This window comes from Rhipicephalus microplus, chromosome 6 (assembly GCF_043290135.1).
Source record: "Rhipicephalus microplus isolate Deutch F79 chromosome 6, USDA_Rmic, whole genome shotgun sequence".
Lineage (NCBI taxonomy): Eukaryota > Metazoa > Arthropoda > Arachnida > Ixodida > Ixodidae > Rhipicephalus > Rhipicephalus microplus.
In genome coordinates, this window is record NC_134705.1 from 162,103,847 (window position 1) to 162,121,568 (window position 17,722).

The 17,722-nt window shown below is 46.4% G+C and overlaps 1 protein-coding gene across 1 annotated transcript in view; it reads right to left on the minus strand.

The window, feature by feature from the left end:
* The window catches only part of LOC142765018 (uncharacterized), a 38,613-nt gene extending 34,335 nt beyond the window's left edge, over window positions 1-4,278 (minus strand). Inside the window, exons 1-2 of the mRNA XM_075865562.1 lie at window positions 4,163-4,278; window positions 1,581-1,748 (exon numbers count right to left, since the gene is read on the minus strand). Of these exons, the coding sequence (XP_075721677.1) occupies window positions 1,581-1,748; window positions 4,163-4,165 (171 nt within the window). The 5' untranslated portion in view covers window positions 4,166-4,278. The remainder of the gene's footprint in view (window positions 1-1,580; window positions 1,749-4,162) is intronic.
* Between the last annotated feature and the right edge of the window lie 13,444 nt (window positions 4,279-17,722).

Here is a 17,722-nt window from a genome sequence, read left to right on the forward strand (position 1 = left end):
CGAGGCGAGAGAGGGGGAGCGTATGCGAGGAGAGGGGGAGTAGGGTGCATGCACAGTAAGGGCAGTCAAGCCACACATTGGACGGAGCTTGATTATAAGATTCATTAGACCCAAAATGCAAGTACAGTTTGTTCGTTTTTTTTTTGTTGCACTCATTCCCAGCAAACAAAATATTACTCTTGACGCTAGTCTTGGAACGCAACACGTTGACCATAGTAGTGTCTCAGCAAACTGATCCTCTGCGGCAGTACTTATCATGCGCTAAAGAAGTTGGCATTTCTGAAACGTAAACTGCGTCGCACTTCACCTTCTATAAAACTAATAGCTTACAAAGCGCTTATCAGACCTAAGTTAGAATATGCAGACCTGGTCTGGGCGCCGTATCAAAAATACTTAATTAAAAAAAAATAGAGAGTATCCAAAACCTGGCTCTGAGGTTCATTTATTCTAGCTACTCTCGTTTTTCAAGCGTCTCTGCCCTTCGCGAGAAGGCAAATCTGAAAACACTTGCTCATCGTAGAATAGTCTCTCGATTAAAATTCATCTATCAATTGTACCATGGTCACTTCAAAATTCCACCCAATCGCTACATAACCAACCCGTCCGTGCGCTTTGACCGTATTCATCATAATAAAACAGTTAGACAACCATTCAGTCATCTCAACGTTCATGAGTACGCATTATTCCCTCATGCTCTTTCATTATGGAACAAGTTACCTCAGGAGGTCGTTAATGCGGACACGACACAATCGTTCGCCCATCTCGTCCATGACCTAACACTTGATTTTTAATATGCAATATGTTATGTTCCTCATTAGTGCTGAGATTTTTTGTATTTCGGTATGGATGCCGTTATTGCTATGTATTATTTATATTTTCCCTGATGTTGGGAATCTCCTTATTTTTTTACCATGTTCTTATATTTTTATATTCTGTTTTGTCACTGACATTTGTTACCCACTCCTGCTTGGGCCCGAACAGGGCCTGCAGTATTTGTAAATAAAATAAATAAGTAAAACATCACAACGACGTTAAATGACCGCTAGTTGTCCCCTTAGGAAGCACGCACGAATGTGCACACGCTCGTTTCAAGCCGTTTGGAGGAACACGCACACCTCCGAAGTGCATGTGTAGAATTGTTGACATGCTGAAAGAGCTGTATGCGATAATTCAGCATTCGGTTAATTCAAACATTTTTTTTTGGTGACGTGAGATCCAAATTAGCCAGCTTTTACTGTATACTAACCAATAATGTTCAAGAGTTACTTTTCGTTATTTAACTAAAGCACACACGCACTGCGTGTAGTGACGTCAATTAACAGACAACGGTTGGCCTCGTCTGATTTCCGTATTTGCCACAATTTCAGCGCACACCTTTTTTTTTCGGAAAAGTAGGCTTTAATATCGCATGCGCGTTAGATTCGGATACAGACGTTTACACTGCCCCGTATCTGTATTTTTGTTTGGGAGGTCATACGTAAGTCACGTGCGCGTTGGAATCGAGGGCACGTTGGAATCGGGTAACTATACGGTACACATATACATGCGCATGTTCGATTGAACCTCACTCGAATACTCACATAGAGCGTGCGCGGCAAGTAGAACGCGCAGGCGGGGCTGCTGATGTTGGCCATCAGCATGGTGGCACTGCTGACGCCGAAAGCGCACGCCGAGCTCGACAGCAGCCGCACCGCATTCGAGCTCTTTCGATCGTCGGACATCATGGAGAACAGAACGAGGCCGCCGACCTGCGCGTGGATATAGCAGCTAGTACAGAGTTATAGTGTACCGAACTTACCGTGATACCGGAATTGAAGTGCGCATGCGCAGATACGTACATTACGCGTACCGCTTACCGTACGCGCGGTATTTTTCAGATTAAAGGTAGCGTAGGTGCACGTAGTGTACGTAAACATGGCGGCGCTCTCGGACGCCCGCGTCGAAGTGATTTTGGCGTAGTTGTTGAAAGATTCACCTTGTTCGTAGCAAATGACTGTTCAAAGTGGCTTCGCTTGCCTTCAGTTAGCTTCGATGACTGAGTATTATGGATAAGTTGGCGTAGTTTTTGAGATAGCTTTCCATTTCGAACGCGCCTAGGCCTAACTACAAGATCAATGTAAACAAAGTGACAACGTAGATGTTTCCGCGTTTTATACGTGGTTCATATTTATTTACTTTTATTATCACAAAAATAAACTTCTAACAATGCTTCGCGCGGTGGCATAGGCAAACATTCTCGTTTTCTTTTCATTTTCGCTGTTTAACTTAATAACCATCTAATAGGAGGCGCCACCATCCCACTCAATTGGGATCACGTAAACCACGTAAGCGCTATTTCGCAAAACTATAAGACGCTGTCTACAACGAATGTTTGCTGCACGGTAGCGCCATTCCCTTAACCTACGCTATTACGCTAACGCTAAGCTATAACTGTCTAGTGTCGTGGGCGTCACTAAAAAGGAGTATACGCTATCCGTTACGCTAACCAAAAATGTCACGCGTTATCATTACCATATGCGTGCGCAGGTTTCCCCTTCAGCGGGGCCCAAGGTTCATTGTAACACCTCTTCTACTCATTAAACTTACCGTCTGCCTCCCTCTTAGGTGACTTTGGAGCGCGTGCGGGGGGGGGGGGGGGGGGGAGGGACGTTCGCACGTCTATGATGATAACTTGTAACTAAAAAGTAACGCGCACTACTCCAGCGGTGACTATAGCGTCGGAAATTTTAATAAGTGCGTCTTCGATGCAGGAACACGCAGCAACGATGTTACAAAGCTCGTATCTGTTTCACGCGAAACTTATGAAGTCCAACGAACGGTTCTACTTCGAATACTGATTTACCGATTTAACGAGAATAATCTTCACAAGAATACTTGTCCCTGCAGCGATGTTATAACGACCCATGGAATCGCTTAGAGTTACACGCGACGGCTTCTGTGTGGCGCATGGAAAAGCCATTTTTCTCAGTGTGATTACACACACGAAATGACATCTCATTATCTACGATCTCCGCAAAGGAAACATCACTCATAGCTCAAGAAATCTACTACAACACAGACGGTGTGCTACAACTACTAAGCTGACAGATGCTCGCATATTGCATTTATAAGTGAATCATTACGCAGCTTGGGTTCGGGCGAAATATATGTGAGCCGGTATCCAATTTCGCCCAAAACGTGAGTGCTTAAGCCCTGTGAAAGTACCCAATGCCAATCGCGCTCGGTGAAAAATTTTTCACACATGTATAGAAACGTTGATGACAAGCGCTTGATTATTGCAGGGAGAACTTTCTAATAACTACAGCGTGTTGCGGAATATAAGCAACAGCTACATTTCAAAGCTGCCCATTGGGCAGCTTGCCTACTCGCTTCTTGTAATGAACGCGTCCGTGAGTGTATACGCTTGGCTTGATGGGCGTATGACGGACGCTCTCATACTGGTGGACCAGCCGAAGTTCACCGCCGCTACAAAATAACATCAGGCGAAGTTCTGCAAAAGCGGCGAGACGAAATTGTGCGTAATATTCGCTGGATAATTGTAATAAAAAGTAAGGAGCAACGCCATGTAAACATTACCTTCCTGGAGGGAAACGGCGCGAAAGAGAGACCAGTGAAAGGACACACATACAAAAGCGCTGACTTACAACAAAAGTTTATTCGACCCAGTCAGAAAAGAAAGTTGTGTTTTTGGCCGTGTTGACCAGCTCAGACCCAGTCGTCCAGTTTAGGGTCGTGGAGTGGGCCACACAGGTCGCCGCCAACCTTGGGTTGATGGCCATCTAACACGGGATCATCCGCATTTGCTTTCTGACAAAATAAAGTTTTACCATCCATCCATCAGGTTAAGTGCACGCACAATGAGGGTGTTTTTTTTAAAGATGATAATGATTTTTTCATTTGTCTCTGACTCTCATTTTTGTTTTTGTTTTTTTTTGTCGTTTCGTATATAATGCATGGTTTGACGGATTAACTTTTGTTGTAAGTCGGCGCTCTTTCATGTCTCTTTCTTTGCCCGGTGTCTCGCCTACCGCGCCGTTTCCTTCCAATATGCCGTACACCAACATGCCCAAGCAACCGCTTTAGCTAACGTTACATCGTCGCAAACGATTCTCGTCTCCCTCGCTTGCTTTGTCGCGCAACCACTGCGAGAGCGTATACTGACCATCTCGAAGAAGTTCAGGATCCCGTTGGGCCTGCTGACGTAGTCGTGGAGGCCAATACGTAAGACAGGCCTCCTGGTGAGTCCGAATATCGGCGGTCGCGCCCCGAGCAACGCTGCAGCTGACGAAGCATAAGAATTCGATGTCACTGGTAATTGCAAAGGCTCTTCCCATAACTTTGCCCCAACCGTGACTCGGGCCAGTTGGTCCCGATTCTCGAATGAGAGGCGGGACGGCGCTTAACCGATGAGTACCGAAGAACGAACAGAATGACGCGAACGCCGACCAGTAGTTTGATGAAACAGCACGATTACATACAAGTGGTAACTAGTAGTTTGATGAAACAGCACGACTGCATATAACCGAAAACTAGCAGTTTGATAAAACAGCATGATTACACATATACAACTGGAAACTAGCAGTTTAATTAAACAGCACGACTGCATACAACCGGAAGCTAGCAGTTTGATGAAACATCACAATCGCATACGACTGCAAAATTAGTAGTTTGATGAAACATCCCCATTACGTACAACTAGCATGGCTGCAAGAAATCCACCACCATGGCAGTTGGCCTCCGTACAATCGCGAATGTATTCAGCACAATCTACATGATAAACGCTACACGAAGGAAATTAGCACTGTGAGCTTCGCTAATGCATTGGCAAGCGCTGCAGGACCGGTCAGAGCTTTCCTCTTATACGAACGATGCCATTGTACGAACTCTGTTCTGCCTCTGCTTAGGACGACGCAGGTCTGATTCCCAACCTCGGTGACCCAATTTCGGTGTGAGCGATATGTGAGAGAGCCAGAGCACTAAGATTTATATGCACGTCAAAGGGACGCTGAAGAGAAACAATGAATTGGTTTAGATTGACAAACGGCACTCTGAGAACTCCAATACCGCATGTTTCACTATGATAAGTTCATTATTAGCGGAGACAATCAAGGTTGAAGTTTTGTTTTGAAATTTCCCGCCGATATATCTGCGCGTGACGCCGAAATTTTCGAAATGCTATATTCATATTTTTCTACACTGGCCCTATAAAATTTTCCGACACTTCGTATGATAGGCCTATGGCACCTACAGACGACAGTGTACTTTTTTTATCAATTCGAAGCTGTAGATATACGTAGGACTCAGTAGACGCCTTCAAAAGCTGTGACGTGGTGACGTTTTGTGCAGGGATCAAGGTGCAGTCTCCACCTACGTTTTCTTTTCATGCGTTTTCACACTTACAAAGCGTCGTGTCGCGGTAAGAGCGGTGTTTTTTGGGATAGTGAAAATGTACTTCACAAATACGCGAAAAAATCACTTTGCTCTTTAGTGCCCCTTTAAAAAAACCACAATGGAATCGAAATTGAGCCGGACACACTCATGACAGCGTGCTTACTAATATAACAGGAGTTTGGACACACAGGAGGAGGGAAAACGCTCCTGTCGCTCTCTCGTTTATCACAATGACGCGAAAACATGCATCATAATCATGTCCCAGTTGGGAGTGTATTCTGCTCACCTGCGTCAAGAAGATCATGGAATTCCGTGCCGTTCATGTTGATGATAACGACGATGTCTCAACTATGGCTCATACCGAGTCAGGGGGATTGTCCACGAATTGGTTATATGAATTTTCGGTTTTTCGAGTAATAAATAATCCTAAGTTGCAAGTAATAAAAAATCCTAAGATGGTTGGATGAGCGTATACCTTAGGTTGTTCCTTAGTGGCCTAGCGCAACCTACTGTGGGGGATCGGCCACAAAACGGGACGGTACTTTATTTTAGAGATAAAATTGTTTTGCAGTCAGTACACGTTTAGAAATTGATAGTCTGCTGGCTGACTATAAGTATTGTATATAAGACGCCTTGGCCTTGAATAGGGTGACAGTCGGGTCACAAGAAAAAAACTAAAAAAAAACGAAAGTGACACACAGATGGCGACAGAACGTTATTCAGCTTAAGAACATAGGGTTTTCTATAAGTCCGCTAGAGGAAACTCTGGCGCTAGTGTCCATTGTTGCTGCAATGAATGGCGCTCAAGAGCATGGAAATTATGGGTAGTACGTTGATTTGCGTAATCTTCGTACTTTATGCTCCGCCTGGCTTCGCATGGCTTGAAGCTACTTTGTAACGAAACAACAATCAGCCCCACCGTGGTGGTCTAGTGGCTAACCCGCAGGTTGCGGGTTCGAATCCCGGCTGTTGCGGCTGCATTTCCGATGGAGGCGGAAATGTTGTAGGCCCGTGTGCTCAGATTTTGGTGCCCGCTAAAGAACCCCAGGTGGTCGAAATTTCTGGAGCCCTCCACTACGGCGTCTCTCATAATCATATGGTGCTTTTGGGACGTTAAACCCCACATATCAATCAACGAAACAACAATCAGCAATAGTTTATCAGTTACGCTTCACCACCTTATCTTTTAGGCTAGCTAATTCGAATCGGGTCGCGAAATTCAGGAGTTTGTTCTTTTATCAGAAATAAAACCGAGACACTGCAATAAACGAAGCCATTGATTGGTGGTAGAATCGATGTTTACATTGCTCATGTCACACACGTGTGCCTTGCAGGTGGCGGCTTGATAGTGCTTGACGTTCGTTGTCACGCGTATTTCTTGTAAAGGAAGATCGGGTAGCGTTTACCTGGAATACGGCGAATAGTCATGCTGCGCGCTGAGCTTAATTTTGCATGGCTGGTGGACAAGTCGGTGAGTGGGACTGCTTCGGCGAAAACGTGTTGTTTCGGAGGAAGTTCATTTCCTTAGGCACTGCGCCGTGCTCCCAACCGGGCTGCAGAAATTAGGAGCCATTCTCCTCTTCTAAACACTACCACCACCACCAATTTCATTTCCGGTACACCTCTGCATTGCCCTCGGCTACCTCGGCTTTCGTCTTTAGATCTAGCGCCGTCATTTTGTACAAATCGGTCTGGTGATCTCGAAACTATATATGCAAAAATGGGATAGGATTGTCACGATTTATTTACACAGCTCCCGGAAAATTCGCTATTGTCTGGCCGGCTCGGCATATTTCGCTTTTGTCGCGTTGCGCGCGTGTGCACGCGCGCTGATCGTTATCTTGTTTTTTGTTTTACCGTCGAAGTAACGAGCGCCAAGTAACAGTGGGTTCGGCTCCCTGAGAATTTATTGGCAGCCTAAAATTAATTTCCTCGAGAATGATTAATAAAGCACACAGTTGACGAGCTCCGATGAATCTGTCGTCACGATCGAGTTAGAACACGGCTCCCAAAATACTGTGTAAAAATATTCGCTCTTATATTGGCCTGCCGGTCCGCCCAATATTGCATTATTCGTGATTGCGTCACGCTTTGTTTTGAAGGCTGTGATTTAGGCATGTTGCAAGTCATGAGCATGTTGTACACCATGAGCAATCCGTCAGCTCATGGTTACAACTGACACGTATGTGTGTGGCATGATGATCACCACCTTGCTCACTTTTTCCTCGGAAGTAACGTGCACCAGGTGGCACTGCAGCACTGCACTGATGTCACTGTTATAGGACGGTAGTTGTTTTTGTCAGCTTTGTCCCCCTTTCCTTTATAGATCATGCTCATCCTGCTAAGTTTCCATCCATCGGGAACTTCACCATCGATTATTATTGTACTCACTGCCTCTCTCAGAGCCTGCTTAGACTTCGGACCTAATGTTTTTATCAGCCTAATTGGAATGCCATCTGGGCCTGTTGATGTACTACTAGGAACCCTTTTCTCAGCCCTGTCCCACTCTTGTTGTGAAAATGGAGCCATTGCACCACTTGATTCGTCTTTGTCTATTGTGGTGCATAAAGTACTTCTTTGTTGAAATTTTTCTGTCACCCTTGTTCTTATATATTCAATAGCTTCGTCCCCTTCTAGCCTAGCACCTTGGGCAGTAGTTATAAAGTTCTGCTCTAGGCTCGTCTCATTTCTTAGGGAGTTTAGATGGTTCCAAAATTTCGCAGCTGCCTTTCTATCTTTTTTATGTACTTCTGCCAGCCACTGAGCTCCCTTCCTTTTAATCTTTTCATTGATCAGAAGGGATGCATCCCTTCTACAGCTTAGAAAGGTTGCCCATTTTCTTTCCACATCATCTGTCGGTTCACCCCGCTGCTTAGCATGACTGTGTTCCCTAGAGGCTTCCTGACGTTTTGCTATGGCTCTCTTAACTTCCTCATCCCACCAACTTTTGGGTTTGTGTCTTCTTTTCCGGGGTGACTTTTTTTCCGGGGTGATACCATGCTGCAGTGATACTGCAGCATGGTATCAATCTCTTCAAGTTTAGTTCAGGCTGTCAAGGTGGATGGACGTGTTTTTTGAGCGCTCCGGATCGACTGCGCAGATAAGTGTTTTTGCATGTTTTGAGCTTGTCTCTATAATTATAAGGCAGCGGTTGAAATCTTCGTAGCACTTATTTTATGGTACGGCTTTTTCGGGGGCCAGTCACCAGGTATAAGTTAGTGCGGGTGTGTGTGTTTGAATTTTTTGTTGTTTTTTTTCTTTTGCCACCCCGTTGGGGAGGTGCGCGTACATTGAACACGCAAATTTTTGTAGTAGAGCTTGGACTTTCTTTTTTTTTTCATAGTGCAGGGCTCGAGTTTAGTAATTATCGAGTATAGAGACAATTGGTGTCAGAAAGGCATGGTTAAAAAGACTGTAAAGTGTTCAGGATGTGGAGTGGGTTTGAAAGTGGACCCAAGCGTAGAAGCGGATGGAGAAGAGGCTGACGCGAAGTGTAGGCAACGTGAGGTCGAGGAAAAAATGGAGAAAATGATGGTTGTCCAGAGTGAACTGCTGATGAGAATCGCCAAACTCGAGACTGCGTTGGCGACAGAGCAAGAAAAAACGAGGGCAATGGGAGAAATACTGAAGTCCGCCGAGGAAGTGCTAGCGAAGCTGAACAAAGAAGCGACCTACCGAGAGAACAGTAGGGAACCGGCAACCAGAACGGTGGAGAAGGAAAAGCAAGCAAGCTTGGAAAAAACAGTTTTAGCCGGTTCAACTGTCGCAAGGCCCAGCTTCAGCGAGGTAGTGGTGGGGCAGGAAGGGAACAAAATAGCCGGCGTCACAGGTGCAAGTAGCCCCCAGGTGCAGAACGCTCCAGGGGAAAAGTCACAGCATGTGATAATCGCCGGGGACTCAAATTTAAATCGATGCACAGAAGCCATCAAAGAGAGGGTAAGAGGTGACAAGAGGGTTGCAGTAGGGGCGTTCCCAGGACGCAAGCTGGAAGCAGTCATGAAGCAAGCGAGCGCAAAGCTCAAAACGACAGGCTGAAGTGGGAAGAGATAGAAGAACAGCTAAAGGAAGAGAGGCCGATGGTATACGGTTTTGTAGAAACACATCTCAGGGACATGGAACAACCTCCGAACAATCCGGACTACGCGTGGGAGTATTGTAATAGAACAGAAGGCAGCAGAAAGGGGGGGTGGTATTGGGGCATTCATTCATAAAAGTACAGACTGGCAAAGGGTCACGCAGGAGTGCAAGGAACATTTATGGCTAAAAGGGAAAGTGGCAGGTCAAATGACACTCCTTGGTTTCGTGTACTTGTGGACGGGAGCAAAGGCCAGAGAGGGAAACCAGGCAATGGTAGAGTGTATATCGAAGGACATTCAGGAGTTAGGAAGAGAGTGCGAGATAATTATACTAGGAGACATGAATGCGCACATAGAAGATATAGATGGGTATACCGACCCGACAGGCAAAATGATCATGGATATGTGTGAAAGGCTTGATTTGATCATTTGCAACAGTACCGAGAAGTGTGAAGGGCAAATAACATGGGAGGTAGGAAGGCTTCAGTCGACGATAGATTATGCACTGATGTCACATAGGATGTATGATAAGCTCAGGGAAATGCACATAGATGAAGGTGGCTCCAGAAGTCTGGGTAGCGATCACAAACGTATCAAGCTAAGTTTTGGAAGAGCAGTGAAAGTGGGAAGGAGACAAGATGAGCAACTACAGGGAAATTTTTATCCAGAAAGGCAAATTGAAATAGCCACTAAACAAATTGAGAAAGTAATCACGGAGGATAATAAGACAGTGTGGACATACACGAATCTAATTAGACTCTTTGAGATAGAGCTTGCTAAGACGCGTGACAAGTCACCCCGGAAAAGAAGACACAAACCCAAAAGTTGGTGGGATGAGGAAGTTAAGAGAGCCATAGCAAAACGTCAGGAAGCCTCTAGGGAACACAGTCATGCTAAGCAGCGGGGTGAACCGACAGATGATGTGGAAAGAAAATGGGCAACCTTTCTAAGCTGTAGAAGGGATGCATCCCTTCTGATCAATGAAAAGATTAGAAGGAAGGGAGCTCAGTGGCTGGCAGAAGTACATAAAAAAGATAGAAAGGCAGCTGCGAAATTTTGGAACCATCTAAACTCCCTAAGAAATGAGACGAGCCTAGAGCAGAACTTTATAACTACTGCCCAAGGTGCTAGGCTAGAAGGGGACGAAGCTATTGAATATATAAGAACAAGGGTGACAGAAAAATTTCAACAAAGAAGTACTTTATGCACCACAATAGACAAAGACGAATCAAGTGGTGCAATGGCTCCATTTTCACAACAAGAGTGGGACAGGGCTGAGAAAAGGGTTCCTAGTAGTACATCAACAGGCCCAGATGGCATTCCAATTAGGCTGATAAAAACATTAGGTCCGAAGTCTAAGCAGGCTCTGAGAGAGGCAGTGAGTACAATAATAATCGATGGTGAAGTTCCCGATGGATGGAAACTTAGCAGGATGAGCATGATCTATAAAGGAAAGGGGGACAAAGCTGACAAAAACAACTACCGTCCTATAACAGTGACATCAGTGGTCTACAGGCTGGCGATGCAGATTATAAAGGAAAGACTGCAGGCGTGGATAGAGGATGAGGGGGTGCTGGGGGAACTGCAGAATGGGTTTCGGAAACACAGGAGGTTGGAAGACAATCTGTTCTCACTGACGCAGTGCATCGAAATAGCAGTAAAAGAACACAAGCCCCTGTGGCTAGCATTTTGGATATCAAGGGAGCGTACGATAGCGTGGTTCAAGAGGAATTGTGGGGAATACTGGACACACTAGGCGTGGAACATGTAGTCACTAATCTTTTAAAGGGTGTCTATAAAGGTAACAAGGTAGTTATAAAGTGGGAAAAACAGGTATCCAAGCCTGCAGAGGTAAAACGGGGGCTTAGGCAGGGGTGCCCCCTGTCACCTTTATTATTCATGATGTACCTACAAGGATTAGAGGCAAAATTAGAGGGAAGTGGACTGGGCTTCAACCTCTCTTTAGTCAAACAAGGAAAACTTATTGATCAGGCACTACCAGCATTAATGTACGCAGATGATATAGTGCTAATGGCCAACAACAAGGAAGATTTGCAGAGATTGATGGACATCTGCGGTAATGAAGGAGATAGGTTAGATTTTAGATTCAGTAGGGAAAAATTAGCAGTCATGATTTTCAATGACAACGAAGGTAGTGAGCTTAGAATACAGGAGGTCATGCTAGAGATAACAGATAAATACAAATATTTGGGCGTATTGATAAGCAATGGGACCGAGTATCTGAGGGAACACGAAATATACGTGATGACTAAAGGTAACAGGAATGCAGCAGTCATGAAAAATATTGATTGATATATATATGGGGATTAACGTCCCAAAACCACTATATGATTATGAGAGACGCCGTAGTGGAGGGCTCCGGAAATTTAGACCACCTGGGGTTCTTTAACGTGCACCCAAATCTGAGCACATGGGCCTACAACATTTCCGCCTCCATCGGAAATGCAGCCACCGCAGCCGGGATTCGAACCCGCGCCCTGCGGGTCAGCAGCCGAGTACCTTAGCCACTAGACCACCGCGGCGGGGCAGTCATGAAAAATAGGGCAATGTGGAATTACAATAGGTATGATGTTGTGAGAGGAATATGGAAAGGGGTCATGGTTCCTGGGCTGACGTTCAGCAATGCGGTCTTGTGCATGAGATCAGAAGTTCAAGCAAGATTAGAAATTAAGCAACGTGGAATAGGTATGCTTGCTTTAGGAGCTCACGGGAATACACCAAATCAGGGAGTACAAGGTGATATGGGATGGACATCATTTGAGGGCAGGGAAGCTAGCAGCAAGATAAAATTTGAGAAGCGATTGAGAGAAATGGGGGAAGAGCGTTGGGCTAGGAAGGTTTTCAGCTACTTGTACATGAAGAATGTCGATACAAAATGGAGGAAGCGAACCAGGAAGTTGACTGGTAAATACTTAGAAAACAGCAGGTGGCCAAAGCAAAAGGAACTATCGGTTAAGAAAAAAGTGAAGGAAACGGAGACTGACATGTGGATAATGGGAATGATTAAGAAGTCCGCACTACAGATCTATCGAACTTTTAAGCAGGAAATATCCAAGGAAAAGATCTATGATAATACTCGGGGTAGTTCTCTACTGTTTGAGGCCAGGACGGGAGTTCTGCGAACCAAGACATATCGGGCCAAATACGAAGGGGTCGACACAGTATGCAGTGCGTGTGGAGAGGAAGAAGAAACTGCCGAACACTTGATAATGTTCTGTAAAGGGCTTCACCCTATAGTTCAGGATGATGGCGCAGAGTTTTTCAAAGCACTGGGATTTAGGGACAGCGAGGGCAAAATAGACTTTAAGCGGGTAGACTTAACTAGAAGGAGGTTATCTGATTGGTGGCTAAAGTCAAGGCATGAGTGAAAATTAAACCCTTCACTGCGAAGTACGAATCCTCAACTTCATTATTTAAAGGAAAAAAAAAGATAAATGTAATGGTTAGTTCACTAAGTATCACGGCTAGGTGGCGTTAGCCGCCGCCCGATTTAAAGGGTACGGCCACATCCATCCATCCATCCAATCTGTGACAGATATTTTTCTTTTTCTGCCTTGAAGACACTGCTAAGTTCGGGTTTCTTTCCTTGGAACGGGGACGTGCCGCGACGGCTGCCTTAATCAGACTGCCCAGGCGGCGCTGCGAAACACATTGCCACCAGCGCCCCCATCGCCGCGCCGGCCATAAAGGGGTAGTGCAAATAAAGTCGTCTGCAAGGGAACGTGCATAGGCCCTCCTGTTTCAGTGGCCTTGAGGCGCGGTTTCTTGAAAATAGAGGAACTATAAGCTTCTTACGTCAATCCAACCTCGCTTCAGAAAATTAAGAAGCGTGTGAAAGTGAACTGCGGGTTGTGGTGTACACGTATCCCGAAGGAGTACGGCCAGCAGCGTGGGTCCGGTCTTAGCGAGCCGCAGGGCACGCGTTAACCGTCGCCGTGGCGGGAAACACGATACTGCTCAAGTCGCAACACTTTATTGTGGCAACACCAAACGCAGTACAGCCCGTTGCAAAAAGGCGCGGCGGGAAAGCAAGTAGGCTTATCCTCGCCACGGGCACAAAGTACTACACAGGGTGCCACGAGCACGTCTCCGCGGTAAAGGTGATCCACGGAGACACCGGGACAAAGGCCCGGTTGCTCGAGCAAGGGCAAAAGGCGCTCGCGTTGGCTTCGGAGGGAGACGGGTCGGCGTAGCTAGGCCACGCACTAGGACACCGTACTACCCTTCGGCCGTGAGTACGCAGCGAGGCAACAAAAGGTGAGCGTTCGCATCGGGCGCGAGGCGCCGTCAGCGAAGTCCGACGAGCCCCGAGCGACGGCAGTCGCCGGACGGAAAAGGTAGCGTGGCTCACCGTTTGCAGTCCCGGGGAGTACTCACCGCTCCCGACGCAGCGCGCGAAAACCTCTCGGGAGGCTCCCCGCGCGGCGCCACAGTCAACATCCGCTACCGGGTGAGGGAGTTAAACGCCACTCCGCCCTTCCCAGCGCGGCAGACAGCAAAGGAGGGCAGACATGTCGGGACATGAGAATGGCAGAAAAGGCGGCAAAGCCCGCGCAAAGGCAGCGGGCCAGCCTCCATTCCCACAGGGTACACCACAATATATATGTTTCAGTTATTTCGGTGTGCTGCAATTTAGCGCAAGCGAGCAACGCATGACATCGAATTCGAGGCGAGCACTTCGACATGCGTTATTTAATGCCTAAATGCATTAAACATGGACATACACATAATGTCAAAGCAATGAAATGCATATACGAGCAATCTATCTTACTATCAGTGACACGAAGCTCGCTTCATCCCGCACAAATGGTCCTGACGATTTTCTTCTGTGCAGTCGCATTCTCTATTGATCTCTCGCTTCCTGTGCCTTCAACTGTTGCTAGAATGTTCTGTTCACGGACGTACCCCGTTTCCTTATACTGCGAATGGGGATACATGCATGTCCTTTTTCTCAGTGAACAACCAAAAGCAATACCAAGGTGTCCGAGATAGCCCGGCAATCGCAAAGACCAACTCTACCAATGGCAAAAAAAAAAGCTGATTGTGGCCGCGATTATTTTGCGATTTACCTGTATGAAATAGATGTTCACATTTTTGGGATGAAGCCAGAACTTAGAGCCTTCAAAGGCCTACGTGCGTAATGCTGTGTGTAACTATCACTTTGGATTATCGGTGGTCACGGCGTGCACCGCAGCCAGAGGCTCTGTTAAGCTTCACGATAAAAAATACCATGGCTATCTGTCGAGGATACTCAAAACATTAACAGGAAATTTACATTATCACACTTTATCATGCGACCGGCCGTGGAGAACGCGAGTAATTGGCTTACCCAACGTGTTAATTCGCGATGGCCCGTATCTAGTGCTTTCGTCGTTATGCTTTCCGAAAACTGCGGAAATTATCAAAACTGAAGTCATTTACGTCCGTGGCAATTCCCAACGCAAAAATAGTGTCAACTGTAGTCTTTTTTGTAGAGCGCAGAGCTGTTGCGTCTGCTCTTGCTTTCGCCGTCGTTTCGGTGAGTGAATCAACAAGCACTTCATGGCGGTTCGGTGATGCATCCGACTAGCGGAGAGAAATTCGTAGCTCTTCTTCTAAGTGTTCAATGCACAAATACACTTAATATTTAACTCAATCATTGTTTCGTACGCTGTAGTTGCACCCGGTTGCGCAGCAAACTGCGCAAGAGAGTCGGGTTTTGCACTACTCAAAACTGCGTTGACAGGTGGCGCTGCGTGTCCGCAAAACTGCAGAGTCTGGCGTTCTATGGGCAGTATTTCACAAAATGAAACTATGGGGCTTACAGTTCTGTATCTGTGATTATATAAAAAAACATTAGTGGCTTCTACCTCACGCGTTTTACGAGCCCTGATTACAGCATTCCAGCAGAAGAAGTACATATACAACCTACATGATAACAAAATGTGTGCCAAAAGTAAAAATGCCGCGAACATCTCGTAGGAGAATTAGGTGAAACCGTTTATCAGTACGCATCAGATTGAACTGACATTAGTTACTGACTAGTGTGTGAATTATAAAAAAAGAAGACACAAACGAAAGATACATCAATGAATAGCATAAACATTTGGAAGCCTGATAAATATACTAAATCAGTGAAAGCAAGGTTGAGCATTCTTGGAAGCCATACTGTGTTACTGACCGATTGATCTTTATTTTGATAAATTGTGTTTTGTGGCTTAAAGGAAATATAAGTGTTTCTAGGTTCCAGTCTAGATTGATCTCCTGGTGATGGCTTCTTCCTTTGTGATCTTCTTGTAGGTGATGAAGTAGCTAAGCTTGAGTCTGTTGAAGTATTTCAGGAAGGCATATTCACGCTATACCATAATGGGCTACTTCAAAGCTGGTTCATGGGGTGCTTAGTCTGCTGCATACGTTTGGACAACTGTCACAGAACGAGCGCTCAAAAAGGGCGCGCCGCCAAATTCTCGCGACGAACCGCCGGAGTGACGCCGCGAGGTCAACGATAAAAGAAAAAGAAAAAAGAAAACAAGCTCCCCGGGCACGCTCCCTCTCCCCGCGGAAGCGTGGCTTCACCGACGAACCTCCTCACCCCACAACGGCGGCCGAGCAAGCCCTCGATTTTTCTAGATGGAAAGGGACGTGGTTTATGCCGGGTTGAGTCATCTGTCGCGGACAGCATTCTAACAGTCTCGTCCCCTCCCCAGCCTTCGCTGCGTATCGCGCCGACGAAATGACGAGAACTTTCTGGAATGTCGCGCGGAAGGTATTTAACCGAGCAGCCGAGATGAGAGATCAGGAGAAGACGGAAGTTAGCGCCAGAGCGCGTAGGGATTCCGCCGCGTAGTCGGCGAAGGTTTTGTCCGTGGAGACAAAGCAGGAGAAGAAGATGATTTCCACCTGAGGGGTGACGACTCGAGCTACAGGCAAGAGTGAGTGTTTACCGCTATCGAGCGAAGACGCGTGGCAACAGCTGCGTGTGTGAAGCCGACGTGTTTCCGGCGAAGAAGTTTGAAGCTTGGAGAGTGGCCTATTGAAGACGTGAGGTTTCCTGGAAGAGAAACTTTGGGGGCTGTGGAACAACAACAACGCTGGACTTTGAGTGAGTGATTCTCGGAAGAGTATCATCTAGACTTTGGTTCCAAGAACTTTGGACTGAATGGGTTTTCTATCTCTTTAGTCGTTAAGTGTCTTGGTTGTTCAATGCATGCGACTGCGTTGTAGTGCGTATTGTTGTCTGTGTCCGTTGTTTCGAGTGTGGCTGATTGTACTGTGTAGTACGTTGTTTGATTGGTGACATATTGTATGCAACTATTGTGGAGTGTGCATTCTTGTGTATTGTTTTCGATCTGCCATTGTTGAGAATATAATTTTGGTTGTTTATCAACTCTCGGCTCTGACTTGTTTTTTGGGCCACAGCCGGCGTCCGCTGGCGCACCAAAAAGGTCCACTTCTAAATTGTCGACGCTTTCGTGGAGCGGTTCGGGGGGCCGATACTTCGGCCCTTGGAATTAGCCCGGCGATCGCCTCCCTGATTAACGGGACCTGTGCGTGATAATTAATGTGGCGTCCGCGACACAGGACCTTTTGGTGCACAGTGTGTCCAAAGTAGTGAGAAAGAGCCTCGAGTTGTTGATAGTGTTATCGGAACGATTTTGTGTGTTGCTCAGTGTTCTCGTTAACGAGTTCAGGAGAGTGTTCCGATATACTGAGTTAGGCAGATAATTTTTGCACACGGCAAGGTTTCAATTGCGAGACACATGGATTTCGAAAAGTTAGTCGCTCTTGGTGAGAAGATGGGTCTTTCTGGCACCGAACTACGGAAATGGGTAAGCCAGAAGAAGAAAGAGGCGGTGGAGAGAGAGAGGTTGGCAGCTGAGAGAGCCAAGGAAGAAAAAGCAGCTGAGTTGGAACGAGAGAGGTTGGCAGCTGAGAGGGCCAAGGAAGAAAAAGCAGCTGAGTTGGAGAGAGAAAGGCTGGCCGCTGAAAGGGCGAAGGAAGAAAGAGAGCAGCAATTGAAGTTGGAGCTGGAGAAAGAAAAGATGGCAGCCGAAAGGGCGAGAGAAGAAAGAGAGGCAAAGGAGCGACAGCTGAAGGAAGAAAGAGAGCAACAATTGAAGTGGGAGCTGGAGAGAGAAAAACTGGCAGCTGAGAGGGTGAAAGAAGAAAGAGAAGCGGAGATGGCTGAAAGGGAACGGCAGCGGCAGCACGAAATGGAACTCGAGCGCCTCCGTTTGCAACAGCGAAGTGAAACT